Here is a 15,407-nt window from a genome sequence, read left to right as displayed (position 1 = left end):
TCAGAAGTACTTTGAGCCACAAGGAGAGGCAGGTCTCATTACTGTGGTTAAAACCAACGTCTGACCAAAATACTGAGTATGATCACTTATTTATATTTTCGGACTTGATGGGACATGACTCTGAAAAACAAACTCATTTCTAAAAATTAAATCTCCCTTTAAGGGATTTTGATTTGCAACCAGTAGCATCGTTTAAAAGCAGGAGGTGCAGATCCTTTCCAGAAATGGGGCTTTAGAGTCACCCTACCTTTATCTTCCTGTGTGTGGTGTGTGTAGTGTGTGTATGCATGCATTTAGTTCATGTGTCAGCTGTGTATCTATTTCAGGTGGCTGGCATGGATTTTGTGCTTGCGTTTAATTTTTAATTTAAATTTGATTTTTTTGGGACACCTGGGTGGCTCAGCTGTTTAGCACCTGCCTGTGGCTCAGGGCATGACCCTGGGGTCCTGGGATCGAGTCCCACATCGGGCTCCCTGCATGGAGCCTGCTTCTCCCTCTGCCTGTGTCTCTGCCTCTCTGTGTGTCTCTCATGAATAAATAAATAAAATCTTTAAAATAATTTTGATATTTTTTTAAGTTCGTAAGGTATTAACATTGCAAATTTAGAGGGTGTCAGGAAGTTTTTCTCCCTTCCCTGTCTTGGAACCCTCCATTTCTCCTCCTGGAGGCAGGCAGTGTCAACAGTTTCAGGTGTTTCCTTCCAGATCGGGTCTACACATATACATACGTGTATTTTTTTTCTCTCTTATGTTTATGAAAGCGAGGCATATACCGTATACCGTATGCCCTGTTCTGTACCATCTTTTCTTTTGACAGTGCATCTTTGAGATCTGCCCAAGATCAGCTGAAGAGCTTCCTATTTTTGGTATAGTGTTGGCCATGTGGATGTACCACAATTTTTAAAAGCAGTATTCTTCAAGTTCTTGAGTTATTTCTAATCTTTTGCTATTAAAAAAAAAAAAATGTGCTGCGGAGGCCCCTGGGTGGTTCAGTCAGTGGAGCTTCTGACTCTTGGTTTTGGCTCAAGTCATGATCTCATAGGTGGTGAGATCCAGCCCTGGATGGGCTCCGAGCTCAGCAGGGAGGCTGCTTCAGGGTTCTCTCGCTCCGCCCCTCCCTCGCTCTCCTGAGCAAGCAGGTGCACACACACTCTAGCTCCAGCTCCAGCTCTCAACTAAATAAATCTTCCTAAAACTGTGCTGCAAAGAATGAATTTGTGTGTATGATATTTTGCACTGGGTAGATGGCTAGTATAAATTCCTAGAACCGGAATTCCTGGATCAAAGGGATGATATGTGGCATTTTAAGTTTTGGTAGAAATTACCCCTTTTGGACAATTTTTGATAGAATTGTTCTTTTTAGAACTAGTTACGCCAATTTCATAATCACCAATGGTATGATTTATCTCCTTCCATAACCACAACAGCACAGAGTTGTCAAACTTTATTTCTGCCAAATTGATCCTTTTCATTTTTCTCATTCATTATTGGCTAAACTGGAGTTTGTATTTAAAGGCACTCGTCTTTCCTCGTGGGCTCCTTGTTCTAACCTTCATGATATGAGTTGGAAGCAGTTTTTCCCAGTTTTTTTGTTTGGGCTTTTGATTTTGCTTATGGTAGTTTTTGCTGTGCAGAAATGTTTCAGTTGTTTACAGATTTATCTGTCTTGCTTTCTGGATAATGTTTGATACATAGGCCTTTTCCACTCTTAAGTTATTTAAACATTTTTCCCATATCGTTAGTACTTTTACTAAATTGTTCGTCCATCTGGAGTTTATGTGGTTTAAGGTGAAAAGTATAAATCCAACTATTTTTTCCATTTTTTCCCTAACAATTCTTTTGTTTGGCATGAATTTTGAATTTAAAAATATTTCATAGTCCATATTGTCATATATGAAAATAGGTAATACTGATTAAGCCATACACATTCTAAATGTTAATTTTTATTGCAATGGGGATTCTTCATTTTTTTCTAATTATTTACAGTGTAAATAATTATTTACATTAATTCGGGATCCCTGGGTGGTGCAGCGGTTTGGCGCCTGCCTTTGGCCCAGGGCGCGATCCTGGAGACCCAGGATCGAATCCCACGTCGGGCTCCCTGCATGGAGCCTGCTTCTCCCTCTGCCTGTGTCTCTGCCTCTCTCTCTCTCTCTCTCTGTGTGACTATCATAAATAAAAAATATATATATTTACATTAATTTAAATACTTTTTAAAATCAGCCTGCAAGAAGCTGCCATTTATGTGGCATTGTGGGTGACCTGCTCCTTGTTCTCCTCACCTTAATGTTACCCTCCTTCTCTTATTCCTTCTTGCAAAATACTATGATTTCTTTTGTCTCCTGTGTGCATCGTGCCACTTGAAAATTTCTATGGGAAAATCCAACAAAATGTTGATGTTGGCTTGCATTTGTTTTTGTGAGCAGTTTGCAAATTCATCGTTTTGTCAACTGAGTTTAAATTACCACTTTTATTTAATGCAGTTGGTTCTTATTTTGAAATGACATGAGCATCCTAATTTTATCCGTTTACTTTTACTAAAAGTGAACATTTTTTTGTAAGATTTCAGAGAGGGGTGGTAAGAACTCCACGCCTGAGTTATCTAACCCAGGCTGTGTGGATTAGCAGATGAGTTGTTTATGTTTTTTATGATCTTGGAAAAGAAGCTACTTTCTGAGTGAAGAGTTCTTATTTAGCATTATTTGTGGTAGAAGCTTCATTGGTAAATGGAGGGTGGGATGTGTCCATGTAAAGATTTAAATTGCATATCTAGTGTTATTTGTTATAAATACATTTGAACGTTGTATCAATTATGGTAACTGTGATTTATGAGATAAAAGGGTTTCTGGTGAGATTAATAAGACATCTTCAGATTTGCAAAGGCTTTTAGTCTGGAATTCTTTGGAAAGAAAATAGACCTCCACATGCAAGATGTTACTGTGATTATTCCTTGACATTTCAATTTATGTAACAAATAAGTAGGAATGTATAACTAAGAACCATTAATGAATACACTTTAATAATAGGGAGACTTCATGGAGCCCCAGTAATAAACTATTTTTAAGAAATGATAGCATTTGGAGGAGAAATGTAAGCCAACTTTTTGCGTGCCCATTGATAAGTCACTTAAAAGTTCTTGGACTTTTCCCTCCATCTTTAAAACTAAAGGAAGAAAAAAAAAAAACTAAAGGAAGAGTAATGTGTTTATTCTGCTTCCTAGGGTGGTTTTGAGAATTCTAAACTACTACATGCTAATGAAGACGTACTTTATTATAATTTTCAGAATTCATAGATCAAACTACCACATGTGCATAAGGATGTACCTTATAAACATTCTTGGTTCACGGAAAAAATATATTTCATTGATAATGTGTATGTTTAGTTATTTCAGATTCTTTTATTCATCAGTGATTTCTCCTTCCTTTCGAACTGCTAGCTTTAAAATATGAAGCTCTTGATATTTGGTGCATTGGCATTGATAATTCTGTAACTGTAAATCACATGATGAAAAGCTTTCAGTTACAGTTATTTAGTATTGGATGCATTATTTTTCCTTGGCGAATGAATTCTAGAATTTTCTTCTATGCACGAAAGCCTGAATGTGTATATTTTCACTGAACATTGCAAAATACACTCTTTTGGGTTTGACATTTCCACTTACATGCTCCTTGTTCTTCCTTTTAATCTCAACATTTTGATATTATATTGCATGGCCATGAGATTCATGATAGCCCGACTACAGAGGCAACTCTGACTCCATTTATTTCCTATGAAGCACAGAAGTGTTTGCTCATCTGAAGACAGCCCCAACACAAAAAATCCCAAACGTATTTATGATTTGTCCTCCTTATATACAGAATAAATGTGATATTTACATAAATAGTATCAGATATCTGTTAGTGTTAGATGTTGATGAAATATATTAAAAGCTTATTGCTCATTTTTATATTGAATACGATAATCATGTAATGTTAGTTACTACAAATAAAGATTTCTCATAGGGTAACGTAAAAGAATCAATATTGTTTTTTTATAGTAGCTTTATAATCAAATTCTAAAAACTTGAAGAATTTGTGGAAGTAGAAGGAATAGACCTCTAGGTATTTAACGGTGTTTTTACTTTTTACAAAAATTTTCTTAAGCTTCGTATAAGTACAATGTAATTCCACTCCAGAAAAACAAACTATAAAATACTATTTTTTATTACACTGCAGAAGTCTATCCCACTTCAGAATGCTTGAAAATGTATGATTTGGTTGTGAAATTGATGGTATCTTGTCTAGAAATGCAGACTAAATTTTATTTAATCTGTTAAGCGTTTGCTTAATAGAATAAATGATTTATTTAATAAGAATAATGATTTATTTAAGAAATAAGTTACAAATAGATCAATGGCTTGTATAAATGAACCAGGTCTGCTCCATTTTCTCCTTCAGGCAGAGCTCACAATTTGGAGACGAAAAAACGTTTAGTGATTCGTCATTGCTGGAAAACCTCCAAAATAATCATGTAAGCAACGTAAAACCATTATCTTTTTGTTAATGAGTGAAAGCTAGTGAGTCTCTTTGTGAATTATCTTCCATGTTTATATATTTTTTTTTGTTTCGTGATCATGTTTAATACTTACCAAAATCTGTTCTTGTTTAATCTTTTTTACTCGGCTCACACAAATTCATGGCTGTTAGGAATTTAATTTTGAAAATCTTGTTAATCAGTATACTATCTTTTCAAAACGTCTAATATTAAATCATCAATAGAATTCTGTGTGTATGAAACAGCTCACTGCTTACCATCTCAGAATATCTGTAGAAATGAATTACCTGCTCAAAATGATAGGCCAGTGCCCAATCTACACAATAAGAACTCTAGAAATTTCCACCCAGTGTGACCATTGTACCTATGAAGTTACTTGACACTTAGTAAAATTCCATCGGATCAGACAGTTTGGCTTCCTGGAGGATAAGCCCTCGAGCCTGCTCTCATCATCACTTCAAGTTCGCTCTATCAGAACTTGAACTCACTACCTCAAAACATGGTCCTTCAGCACTGGTCATCTTACTAACCTGTGCCCCTGGGTGGAGCTCTAGCAAGGTGTCCCTACAGGTATTTTTTTTTTTTTTTTGTCGCCTTTCTTCTTAAAAGAGATTTTAATAGAATATGGGGTTCAGGACCCACGAGACCTACACCACCTCTTCCCCTCTGTGTTTTCAGGGTCACGTTGCTTCGTCACCTATTTTAATTCTCTTTCTAGGGACTTAAGAGCTGCTTTGGATTCCTCTTCTTCCATCCATCTCCAGCTGCATAGGGTGGCCAAGCCCTTATCAGTAGTGGCTTCTAGAATATACCCTAAATGTCTTCTTGACTTCATTCTCACTTTCCATCCCCTAGTCCAGACGGCCAGCATCCTTGCACCAGTGCACAAGTCCCAGTACAGTTGCCAGTGTCCTTGTACCCTTTTGTTTCCCTCCGATTCTTGTTGTACGTGGCAACTGAAATGATGGACGTGGAAATCAAATCCCATGGCTTCTCTGTTTAAAACCATCCTCTGGCTTCCCGCCTACCTTCCAGAGGTACGTGGTCTGGCCCCTGGCAAGTCACCAACCTCGCCTGGGTCTCTCTTCCTTTCCTTCTCCTCACGCCCGTAATGGCTTTTGTTTTCTCAAACACACTTCATTCTTTCCTTCAGTAGGATCTTTTCAGTCTTATCGGATTGCAAAACTCTTGGCTCAATTCCTCGTGAAGCTAAAACCTCAGTTTTAAGTATCACATTATCTTGAGAATAACCGCAGACTGGCCCAAATCACGTTACATGGTATTTGCACATTCTCTCCCTTGTAGTCCTTTCACACTATGTGTAAATATTTGTGTATTTATCTCCGTTCTCTCATCCCCACAAGTTACACTTTGCACTGCGGGAACCATGTCTGTTTTCTCCGCTGTACTAACCTGAAAACAGATTTTTCGTTGTGATTTGCCTTTCCAATCACTCCCATTTGTTTTTTGTTTTTGTTTTTGTTTTTGTTTTTGTTTTTTGTCCAAGAGCATAGAAGAATCTTTTTATTTGATATTTCTCTTCATTAGCAGCAAGATATTTAATTTAAAAGGTCTGCACCTTCTGGGGCACCTGGGTGGCTCAGTCCATTGGGCATCTGTCTCTTGATCTCAGGGCCATGAGTTTGAGCCCCGTGTTGGGCTCCACACTGGATATGGAGCCTACCTAAAAAAAAAAATAAAAAATACAAAATAAAATTTTAAAAAATCTGGCTTCTTTTCTTATATAAACTCCTTGCAGAAAGGATCCACTTCTATGTCTTCCTCAGTCTCTGAGAATCCGTTGTACACAACAATTGCTCAGCCAATTCTTTTTATTTAGTAAAACATGTGTCAGGTTAAGGTCATCACCCCAACACAAAGTGGTGGAACCCCAGTGAGAACAGATGCCAAAAGTTTAAATCTAATCAGGAATTAGATCCAGGTAAATGAGCATTTTAGAATTTCTCCCCTATTTTCTGAGGACAGGGTTTGACCCTATCTGCCTTTTTATCACTGGGCTATTTTCATTTGAACCACCAAGTTGTTTTGTGTAAATGTTTGGAAAATGAGTGAGAGAGAGTGTAAGAGCGAATGATTTTGGTTAAAAATGTATTTTCTTCATAATAGATGTTGACTTCTTTGTTGTCAATAACTTCACACCTCAGTGCTCAACAGCCAGTCTTAATAGACATGAAGTAATGTTGCTGCCATTAGTGTCAAAATGTTTAAGTGAAAGGGTTGAATTGTGTTTATTTCTTACAGCCAACTGCACCTATAATATGTGAATTTCTTACAATGATGGCAGTTTGTCACACAGCAGTGCCAGAGCGAGAAGGTGACAAGATTATTTACCAAGCAGCATCTCCAGGTACAAGGAAGGATTTATAATGTAGTTTTACAGTGGGAATTATTCTGAAATTTGATGTTGTCTAGAGAAAAATCAGTTTAATTTGAAAAAGCAAAATAGCCAACTTGTATGTTTTAGATAATAGCAGTGTGTTTATCAATTAGAATAACCTAGCTTTCAGAATTAAGTATGTATGTGTATAAGGTTATATATTTTTGGCATATGACATAAATTGCATAGAAATTTGAATGAGAAAATTCACACAAATATAAAGTACCTTTTTATACATATAGTAACTATTCTCTTCTTTGAAAATAACAATTTTGCTTTCCTCTTTTGGAAGTAATAATAATCTGTTCCATCTTTTGGAAATGATAATCAAGGAACTTTTGTGTATTTTTTTTGGATGAAGAAAGTTCACCCATTTGAAAGGGATGCCATAAAATGCATATTAGCATGGTTATCAATGTTTAATGTCTCAGCTTGATTTTAAACCTATTTTCAGTGTAAAATTGGACAGTCAATATGATAATTGCAAGATTTTAGGAAAGAAGCAACATACTTTAAAGACCTTTAAATGTTTTAACTGTATTCTAAACCAGCACCCGTGACCTTGCAGAATGTACTAAATTCCTAAGAAGCAGAAAAAAAATTACATCTCATATTCTTAGGATGGACACTATGTGAATGTTCCTAATCCCACACCCTACCCTCAGCAACAAGAAAGTTTGATACAATATGGCAATGAAAGTAATTAATGTATAATAAAATAAACATCGATTCATTTATATCCATTTCTTTCCTTGTCTAAGCTCCTTTTTTTTTTTGAGTAGTGTTGACACACAGTGTTATCTATGTTAGTTTCAGGTGTATAACCTAGTGCATTTATATCCATTTTTTTAAAGATTTATTTATTTATGATAGACATAGAGAGAGAGAGAGAGGCAGAGACACAGGAGGAGGGAGAAGCAGGCTCCATGCCGGGAGCCCGATGCGGGACTCGATCCCGGGACCCCAGGATCGCGCCCTGGGCCAAAGGCAGGCGCCAAACCACTGAGCTACCTAAATTGAGTCCTCAATTAGTATTTTTCTACATTTAGTGTTTTAGGAGGAAAAGCATAAAATGTAAAACAATCTTGTGCATTTATTTTGAGAAAGGTTTTTTTAGAGAATATTCTGAACCAAGGTGACATTTAAATTTTCCTTCTTAGGTGAGTTGACCAACAGTGAAATAGGACTTCCAGTGCCATACATGTCTCAGATCCTTAAAATGACTCTACTCATTCCTTTGGCATTATCATATAATTCTGAAAGAAATAGATTTCAGTAACAGAGGCCAGAATAAACAAAATTTTAATTCTTTTACAATTAAGTAGAAATTATAGTAATGTATTTCGGTTGTAATAGGGATAATTTTTTTATCTCACCATGTATTTGCTTTCACCTGTTTTCCTAAAACAGATGAGGGAGCATTGGTCAGAGCAGCCAAGCAACTGAATTTTGTTTTCACTGGAAGAACGCCGGACTCGGTGATTATAGATTCAGTAAGTTATTTATTTTTAAGTCTCTTTTTCATCAAAATAATAACATATGCATAACTTCAAAGATACAATAATATCAAAGGATGATAAGAAAGTAGAGGTTCCCTACTCCAGTTGCCTTCTCCAGAAGCAACCACTTTCTTTTATCTCTTTCTTCTTCAGGCATTTATGAATCTCATATTTTCAGAAACATGTGATTAATATGTTTTGATTCTTCCATTTGACTATAACTCCTGACTTTCTGTTCTGTTGTGTTAAATGAGAACTTATCTCTCTTGACTCACTATCCCTTCCTGGTATATATTTACTATAATAATATTACAGCTTTTAGTTAAACACATATTCAGACATAATTTTTAAAATAGGCAAAAGACTCAAATGAACATTTCACAGAAGGTATATGATGGAAGGGGAGGTGGGTGGGGGTGACTGGGTGGTGGGCACTGAGGGGGGCACTTGACGGGATGAGCACTGGGTGTTATTCTATATGTCGGCAAATTGAACACCAATAAAAAATTAAAAATAAATTAAAAAAAGAAAGGCCACTAAGCACATTAAAAAAAAAATCATTAGTCATCAGTGAAATGCAAAATAAAATCACAGTGAAATGCTATATACCCACTAAAATGGCCAAGACTAAAAACATTGGCAGCACCAAATGTTAGTGAGAATACAGAGCTAGTGGAACACCTGTATGTTGTTAGTCATTCCAAAGGCGTGAGCCCTTTGGGAGACCTTGTAGAGCTCCCTAACGCAGGTAAACATGCCGCTGACCCAGTAATTCTACTCATAGTTCCCAGAAGACATGAAAGTTTCTGTCCACAAACAGATACCTGATGGAATGTTCTTAGCAGCTCTATCCAGAGTAGTCAGACACTGGAAACAACCCAAACATCCATCAATAAGAGAAGGAATCAGCAAATTGTGATATACACATACAATGAAATATCCAAATGGTAAAAAGGAAGGAATTACTGATCCGTCAACAACATGGATGAACCTCAGGAGCATTATGTGGAGCAGAAAAAGCTAGACACCAAGGAGTGCATACTCTCTCCAGATGAGACAGGAATGATGCGGGGATAAAATTCAGAGTGGTGATTGCCTCGGGGTCAGGGAGGAGATAGATTGGAGGAGAGCACAAGGAATTTCCGAGGTGATGGGAATGTTCTACATCTCAATTGGGGTAGTGGTCACACCAGCATTCCACTGTAAATGACACAGTTTACACTAAATTATACACTTAAGGTCTATGTGCTTTTTGTATATAAGTTGCATCTCATTTTAAAAAAATCATTATTTAGTGCTTTTTATGCCTAAACCAATATTCATAGTTGAACATTTTTGTATTCAGCATTTTTTCCCTTTTTTTAATTTTATATATCCTGACATAAATTATTTCCTGAAAATAATTTTTCCTTTGTTTCCTAAAGAAGTAAAGAAGAAGTCCCTTATTTTTTTTTCAATTGACGAATTTTCTTTCTACCTATTCGTGATTGTTCCCATATCTCCCTAGTACACTCCTACAAGTACAGTCGCACCAGGTAGTCTGTCAGATGGCAGTTCCTACCTTGAGACACCCCCATCCCTCTAGAAGTCCACCATTCTTTTTGGTCTATGCCAGTTCTAATACTTCTACAATACTTGGAATCCCTTTGGATTTTCTTCTGTGTGGGATTATTTCCTGAATCTCAAATCTTCTTTCTTAGTGAACTACCTTGTTTGGATGCAACACGTGTCACGTTTGATTCTTTAGGTTAAAAAGTACCTCCCAAAGCAGAGGACATGGTAACGATAGCCCTAAATAGGTCTCGCTCCTGATCTCCAGCTCTGAGATGCACTGGCTGATGGGTCACCATTTTGTTCATGGTTATCATCCTGGGATTGCTTTATCACCTCCCCGAGGACTTTCTTTACTTCTTTCCTGTGTTAGATCTTTCATTCCTAAATCCCATGTCTGCCTTGTTCTTAGTTTACTCTTACTAAAATACATCCTTTAGTGGATTTGGTGGAAATCTACTCTTTATCACAGAGTGGATTTACTCTTACATGGAGAGTAATTTAGTTTGTAGTCCTTTCAAGTCTAAACATTTTCCATCCTACTGTTATATGTAATTGATAGTCTGGATGAATATAGAATTACAGGATTGAAATCATTTTCCTTAGAAATGTTTATTTTTCCACTATTGTCTGGTTTCCAGTATACCTGAGAAATCAGAAGCTATTGTGATTCCACATCTTTTGTGACTTGCCCTACCTACTGCCCCATACTCTGGAAGGTCCTAGGATCTTTGTCCCAAGAGTTTGGGTTTTTCATGACAGTGTGCCTTAGTGGGAATATCTTTAACCCACTGTACTGAGCACTGGTGGGTCCATTTCCATTTGGAAAATTCAGTTCTGGGAAATTTTTCTTGAATAATTCCATTTTCCTTCCCTCTCTTTGCCCTGCTGTCTCTCTTTAGAATTTTTGAACTAATCTTTAACTTTTTACTTCTGCTTTTTGTATCTTTGCCTTTTTGCTCTGCTTTTTGGAAGTTTTCATCAGCTTTGTCTTAGCTTTCTTTTTTTTTTTTTTTTTAATTTCTACTCTGTATTTTTGGTTTTGAAAGGCTTTTGTTCTTTCAGTATTTCTTTTTAATAGTATCCTGTTCTTGTTTCATGAAAGTCAAACTTATATTACTTCTCTGAGAGAAATAATAATAGTTTTTTGAAATTTTCATTTAAAACAATTTTACAAGTGTTTAACAAAGCTTTTAATTACAAAACATTTACAAGGCTTTACTTGAACTATAGTTTTTACCAGAATATAAAATGGTCTCAAACTGTCACTGCAGTGATTTTGGTTTTGGGAAAAGTGTACTTCACCAAAAGTTAAATATCAACTTTCAGATGTTCTTTCCCAAAGTTTCTCATTTTCCACTGAGGAGAACAGAGCAGCATCTAATTACTGTGTCCCTTGCATATGGATGTATAGTAGACTCTACCAGGTTTTTGACACAAATTGCAGAATAATAAGGCCAGTCTCCTCCCATACGACCAAAGAGAAGCAACCAGACTGTAAACATTAATCACAAAAACATAAGAATTATTATAAACAACTGTTTCCCACATTTTTTTCATGAGTCCCATTAAAAAGCATATACTGGCTAATGCAGCCAGTATTTCCAAGGGTATGGAACACTGTGAAAAAGTCTTATGCCACCAGAAAGCCACAGTAATCCAGCTAATAGAATAGAAAATGCCACATATGACACAGGTGACAAACTACTTCAGTCTGGTGTTGAAATTAAAGTGAAGAGGCATCCGGGACCTGCTTGCCACCCTCTCCTGCCCATCAGGAAACCCAGACCTGAAACTTCAACAATCTGTAGGAAATTTTGGTTTTGAATTCTTTTTCCTCCAAATTGCTTTTATCCATTGGTTTTGGACATCTCTGTTAGCATTTGTTAATCTCTGGTACTCCTACGGTCAAGACGGGAGACCTTGAAAGCAAGTTTGGCAATTCAGAGCCTGAGGGGGTTATTTGTCTGTACTGGGCTTCACTGTAGGGTGGTCTGGTGGGATTAATTTGGGAAGTCGGCGTCTGTACCTCTAAGACTTCCCTTGGCCTCGTTGAATTCCCCAGAGAGTAATCTCTTGATTTCTGCCTGGGAAGGTTTGGCTGAGTAGGTTGGGATATTGGGGCTCGGCATTTAATATGAATGTGGTAACAATGCCATGTCTTCAGCTGTGCCAGTCAACTTCTTGACAAAAGATTCTTCTAGACAAAAGGAAGGGCCAGTGCTGAGAGCTGCTTTTCAAGCGGTGCTTACCAAGTTCTCCCCAATTTAGGCCCCTCTTTTGCTTCACAATTACCTCACAATTCTAGAGCTATCTGCACTTTCACATCCTTAAACCGCTTAAGGATTATGTGGTAACAATCAGGTGGGTTCTCAGCTTTTCCCATGACCACTATAGCATTCAGCTTCTCAGTATCTACTAAGATGCATCCACTCATTAATCTGCGTTCCAAATTTCCAAATTTAGAAAAATTTCCAAATTAGCTTCCAAATTTCTGGTGATATTGTCTCTTTTCTTTTTTTCATGCCATTGTAAGCTGCTTTCTTTTTGAAGTGCTTGCTATAGTTTTAGTGAGGCTTTGAGAAAGACAGAAACTAAACTAAACTAAAGACAGAAACTAAACTAACTATTCAGCCCTCTCTCTTAATCCGAAAGTTAATGAATCCACTTAGAGGATATATTCAGAAGGAACGCTTTGTATTATTTTTTACATTAAAACTTCATGCATGCAGGGTTTATTTCCAAGAAGCCAAAGATACTTCCAACTGGATGTAATCACGTGTTCCTTTCCTTTATAGCTGGGGCAAGAGGAAAGATACGAATTACTCAATGTTCTGGAGTTCACCAGGTAAAGCATCTGCTCTGTGATTTTTATCTGTAAGATAAATTTCTGTATATTTTTGCTTTTTCCTTTTTAAATAACTAAAAGGTATAATTTATTGTATTTTTTAAGTTTATTTATTTATGGAGACACAGAGAGAGAGGCAGAGACACAGGCAGGGGGAGAAGCAGGCTCCCTGTGGGGACCCCGATGTGGGACTTGGTCCCCAGACCGAGGATCACTCCCTGAGCCAAAGGCAGATGCTCAACCACTGAGCCACCCCGGCGTCCCTGTTTTATTTTTTATTTAACTAAATTTATTTAGAAAAGATATTAAGTTAAAATCTGCAGTATAGTTTGTAATTGTCATAGCTGCTGATAAATCATTAACACCTACCTTCAGAATATTACAAGACATGATTCCTGGAGGCAGTGTAAAAATATTTTTGAATGTAGCCGGTCTGCATCACAACTGTGGGGTATAGGACCAGGAGTCTTATGGCTGGTGATCTGGAAACATCATTATACTTAGAGGCTGCAGGATTTATGTGTGCTGAAGCTGAATCAAGAGTTAGGAACCCAGCAGTCTAATTCTGTGCTCATTGTATCTAATTATCTTTGGGATTTCAGAAACCATATCCATCTCTCTGTTAGGTATAAAACCAGTTACCATCTAGTAGGAAAAATCAGAAATCAAGGAGAATATCCTACTTAACTTATTTTTTAAGGTCAAATAATACAGACCTTCTAATAATGATCAGTGACATCTCTATGAGTTCGGTTTTTTATTTTTGCTTGACTATATAGTTTCTGAACTAACCTACACTCTAGGTTATGGGCCTAGATAACCTATTAATGGTAAATGGGCCTCAGTTAACAGACAGGATGGCCTTTAAAGATTGCATCACTATTAACAGGACACTTAAAGCCAAGCCACAACCAGGAAGTAACCCTGCTGTTCAAGGAAATAAATGTTCACCTAGAACTTTCTTCTCCATAAGGCAAGCTTGTACATTGACTAGAAAAGGCATTTCTTACAGTGTGGAGGTTCCTCAAAAAGTCAGAAATAGAGCTACCCTAAATTCAGTAATTGCACTACGAGGTATTCACCCAAAGGATACAAAAATACTAATTTAAGAGGACACATGTACCCTGATGTTTATAGCAGCATTATGAACAATAGCCAAATTATGGAAGAAGCCTAAATGTCCATCAACTGATGAATGGATAAAGATGCCCCCCCCACACACACATACACAATGGAATAATGCTCAGCCATAAAAAAGAATGAGATCTTGCCACTTGCAGTGACATGAATGGAGCTACAGGATATTATGCTAAGCAAAATAAGTCAGAGAAAGACAAATACCACATGATCTCACTCATATGTGGAATTTAAGAAACAAAGCAAACAATCATAGGGGGAAAAGAGAGAAACTAAGGAACAGAATCTTAACTATAGAGGACAAACTGATGGTCACCGGAGGGGAAGTGGCTGGGGGCACGGGTTAATAAGTAAGATTGCACTAAGGAGGGCACTTGTGAGGAGCACCGGGTGTTGTATGGAAGTGTTGAATCAGTAAATTGTGCACCTGAGACTAATATTACACTGTATGCTAACTAACTAGAATTTACATAAAAACTAAAAGAAAATGATAAAGACATGTAACTTCTTGGAAGGAAAAAAAAAAGGAAAAGGCATTTCCTTTTCTTTTTTCTTTCTTTCTTTCCTTCTTTCTTTCTTTCTTTTTTTTTTTTTTGGCATTTTCTTTTCTATGACAACTTTGCTGGCTGTCTTGGTTGGGAGTGACCATGTGCCATTGGTTAATATCAAAAATAATAGGGTCTGTCTAATGTGTTACTTAAACACTGTTTTTCCTCACTTGTATGCACCGAAGGGCTCAAGGGAAAATGCATGAGACATTGATGAGTAAACTGTAATAGAGTATTTCCAAAATGTATCCCCCACCCTTTTCTTTTTTTCATGTCAAAGTGGCTGTTTTTCCTAAGTCTACTTGCATTATACCAGCAGATAATTATAAGTAGTATATCAGTTAGCATTTGGGTATGTTTGTTTATCAGCACATACCTTAAAGCACCACGAAGAGAAATAAAAGAAGATTGGGGGTTTAAGATCTTGTTGGGATTCAGTGATGGGAGTAGGTGTGAGGCTGAAAGTGGGGAAAAGTGACTACGGTGGTATTAAAAGAGACTCTGGAAAAAACATTAGTGGTTTAGATGAGGATGATGGTAGCACAAAGAAAGTAAAGTTGATAGAGTCCAGATACCTTTTGGAAGAATGTCAGGGGGCCTTTGGGATGGGTTGGAGGTGAAAGAAGAAAAAAGGGAGGGGTTAGAGTCTCTGATTGAACAGCTGGGTGGGAAGAGGTTCCGTTTATACAGATGGTACTTACAGGAGGAGTAGTGACTAGATGAGGTGCCCGTGAGATACGCAGATGGAGGAGCCACAGGTGGGCCGTGGGAGGTGAAGGCTGGGAGGCAAGGAAAGCCTGTGGCTAAAATATTAACTTGGTAGTTGTTGGCCTGTAAATGGTAATCAAAGCCACAAAAATGAGTTGAATCTCCTGGATATAAAATATAGGAGGT

The 15,407-nt window shown here is 37.2% G+C and overlaps 1 protein-coding gene across 7 annotated transcripts in view; it reads left to right on the top strand.

The window, feature by feature from the left end:
* The window catches only part of ATP8A1 (ATPase phospholipid transporting 8A1), a 224,216-nt gene that overhangs the window by 92,178 nt on the left and 116,631 nt on the right, over positions 1-15,407 (top strand). For all 7 annotated transcript variants that reach the window (XM_077847881.1, XM_077847879.1, XM_077847877.1 and 4 more), the window contains 4 exons: positions 4,436-4,508; positions 6,795-6,900; positions 8,341-8,423; positions 12,779-12,828. In XM_077847881.1, coding sequence (XP_077704007.1) covers positions 4,436-4,508; positions 6,795-6,900; positions 8,341-8,423; positions 12,779-12,828 — 312 coding nt within the window. The remainder of the gene's footprint in view (positions 1-4,435; positions 4,509-6,794; positions 6,901-8,340; positions 8,424-12,778; positions 12,829-15,407) is intronic.

The sequence above is a fragment of the Canis aureus genome, chromosome 14 (assembly GCF_053574225.1).
Source record: "Canis aureus isolate CA01 chromosome 14, VMU_Caureus_v.1.0, whole genome shotgun sequence".
Taxonomy (NCBI): domain Eukaryota; kingdom Metazoa; phylum Chordata; class Mammalia; order Carnivora; family Canidae; genus Canis; species Canis aureus.
Note: the sequence above shows the minus strand (reverse complement) of the source record. Positions and strands in the feature narration are given on the sequence as shown.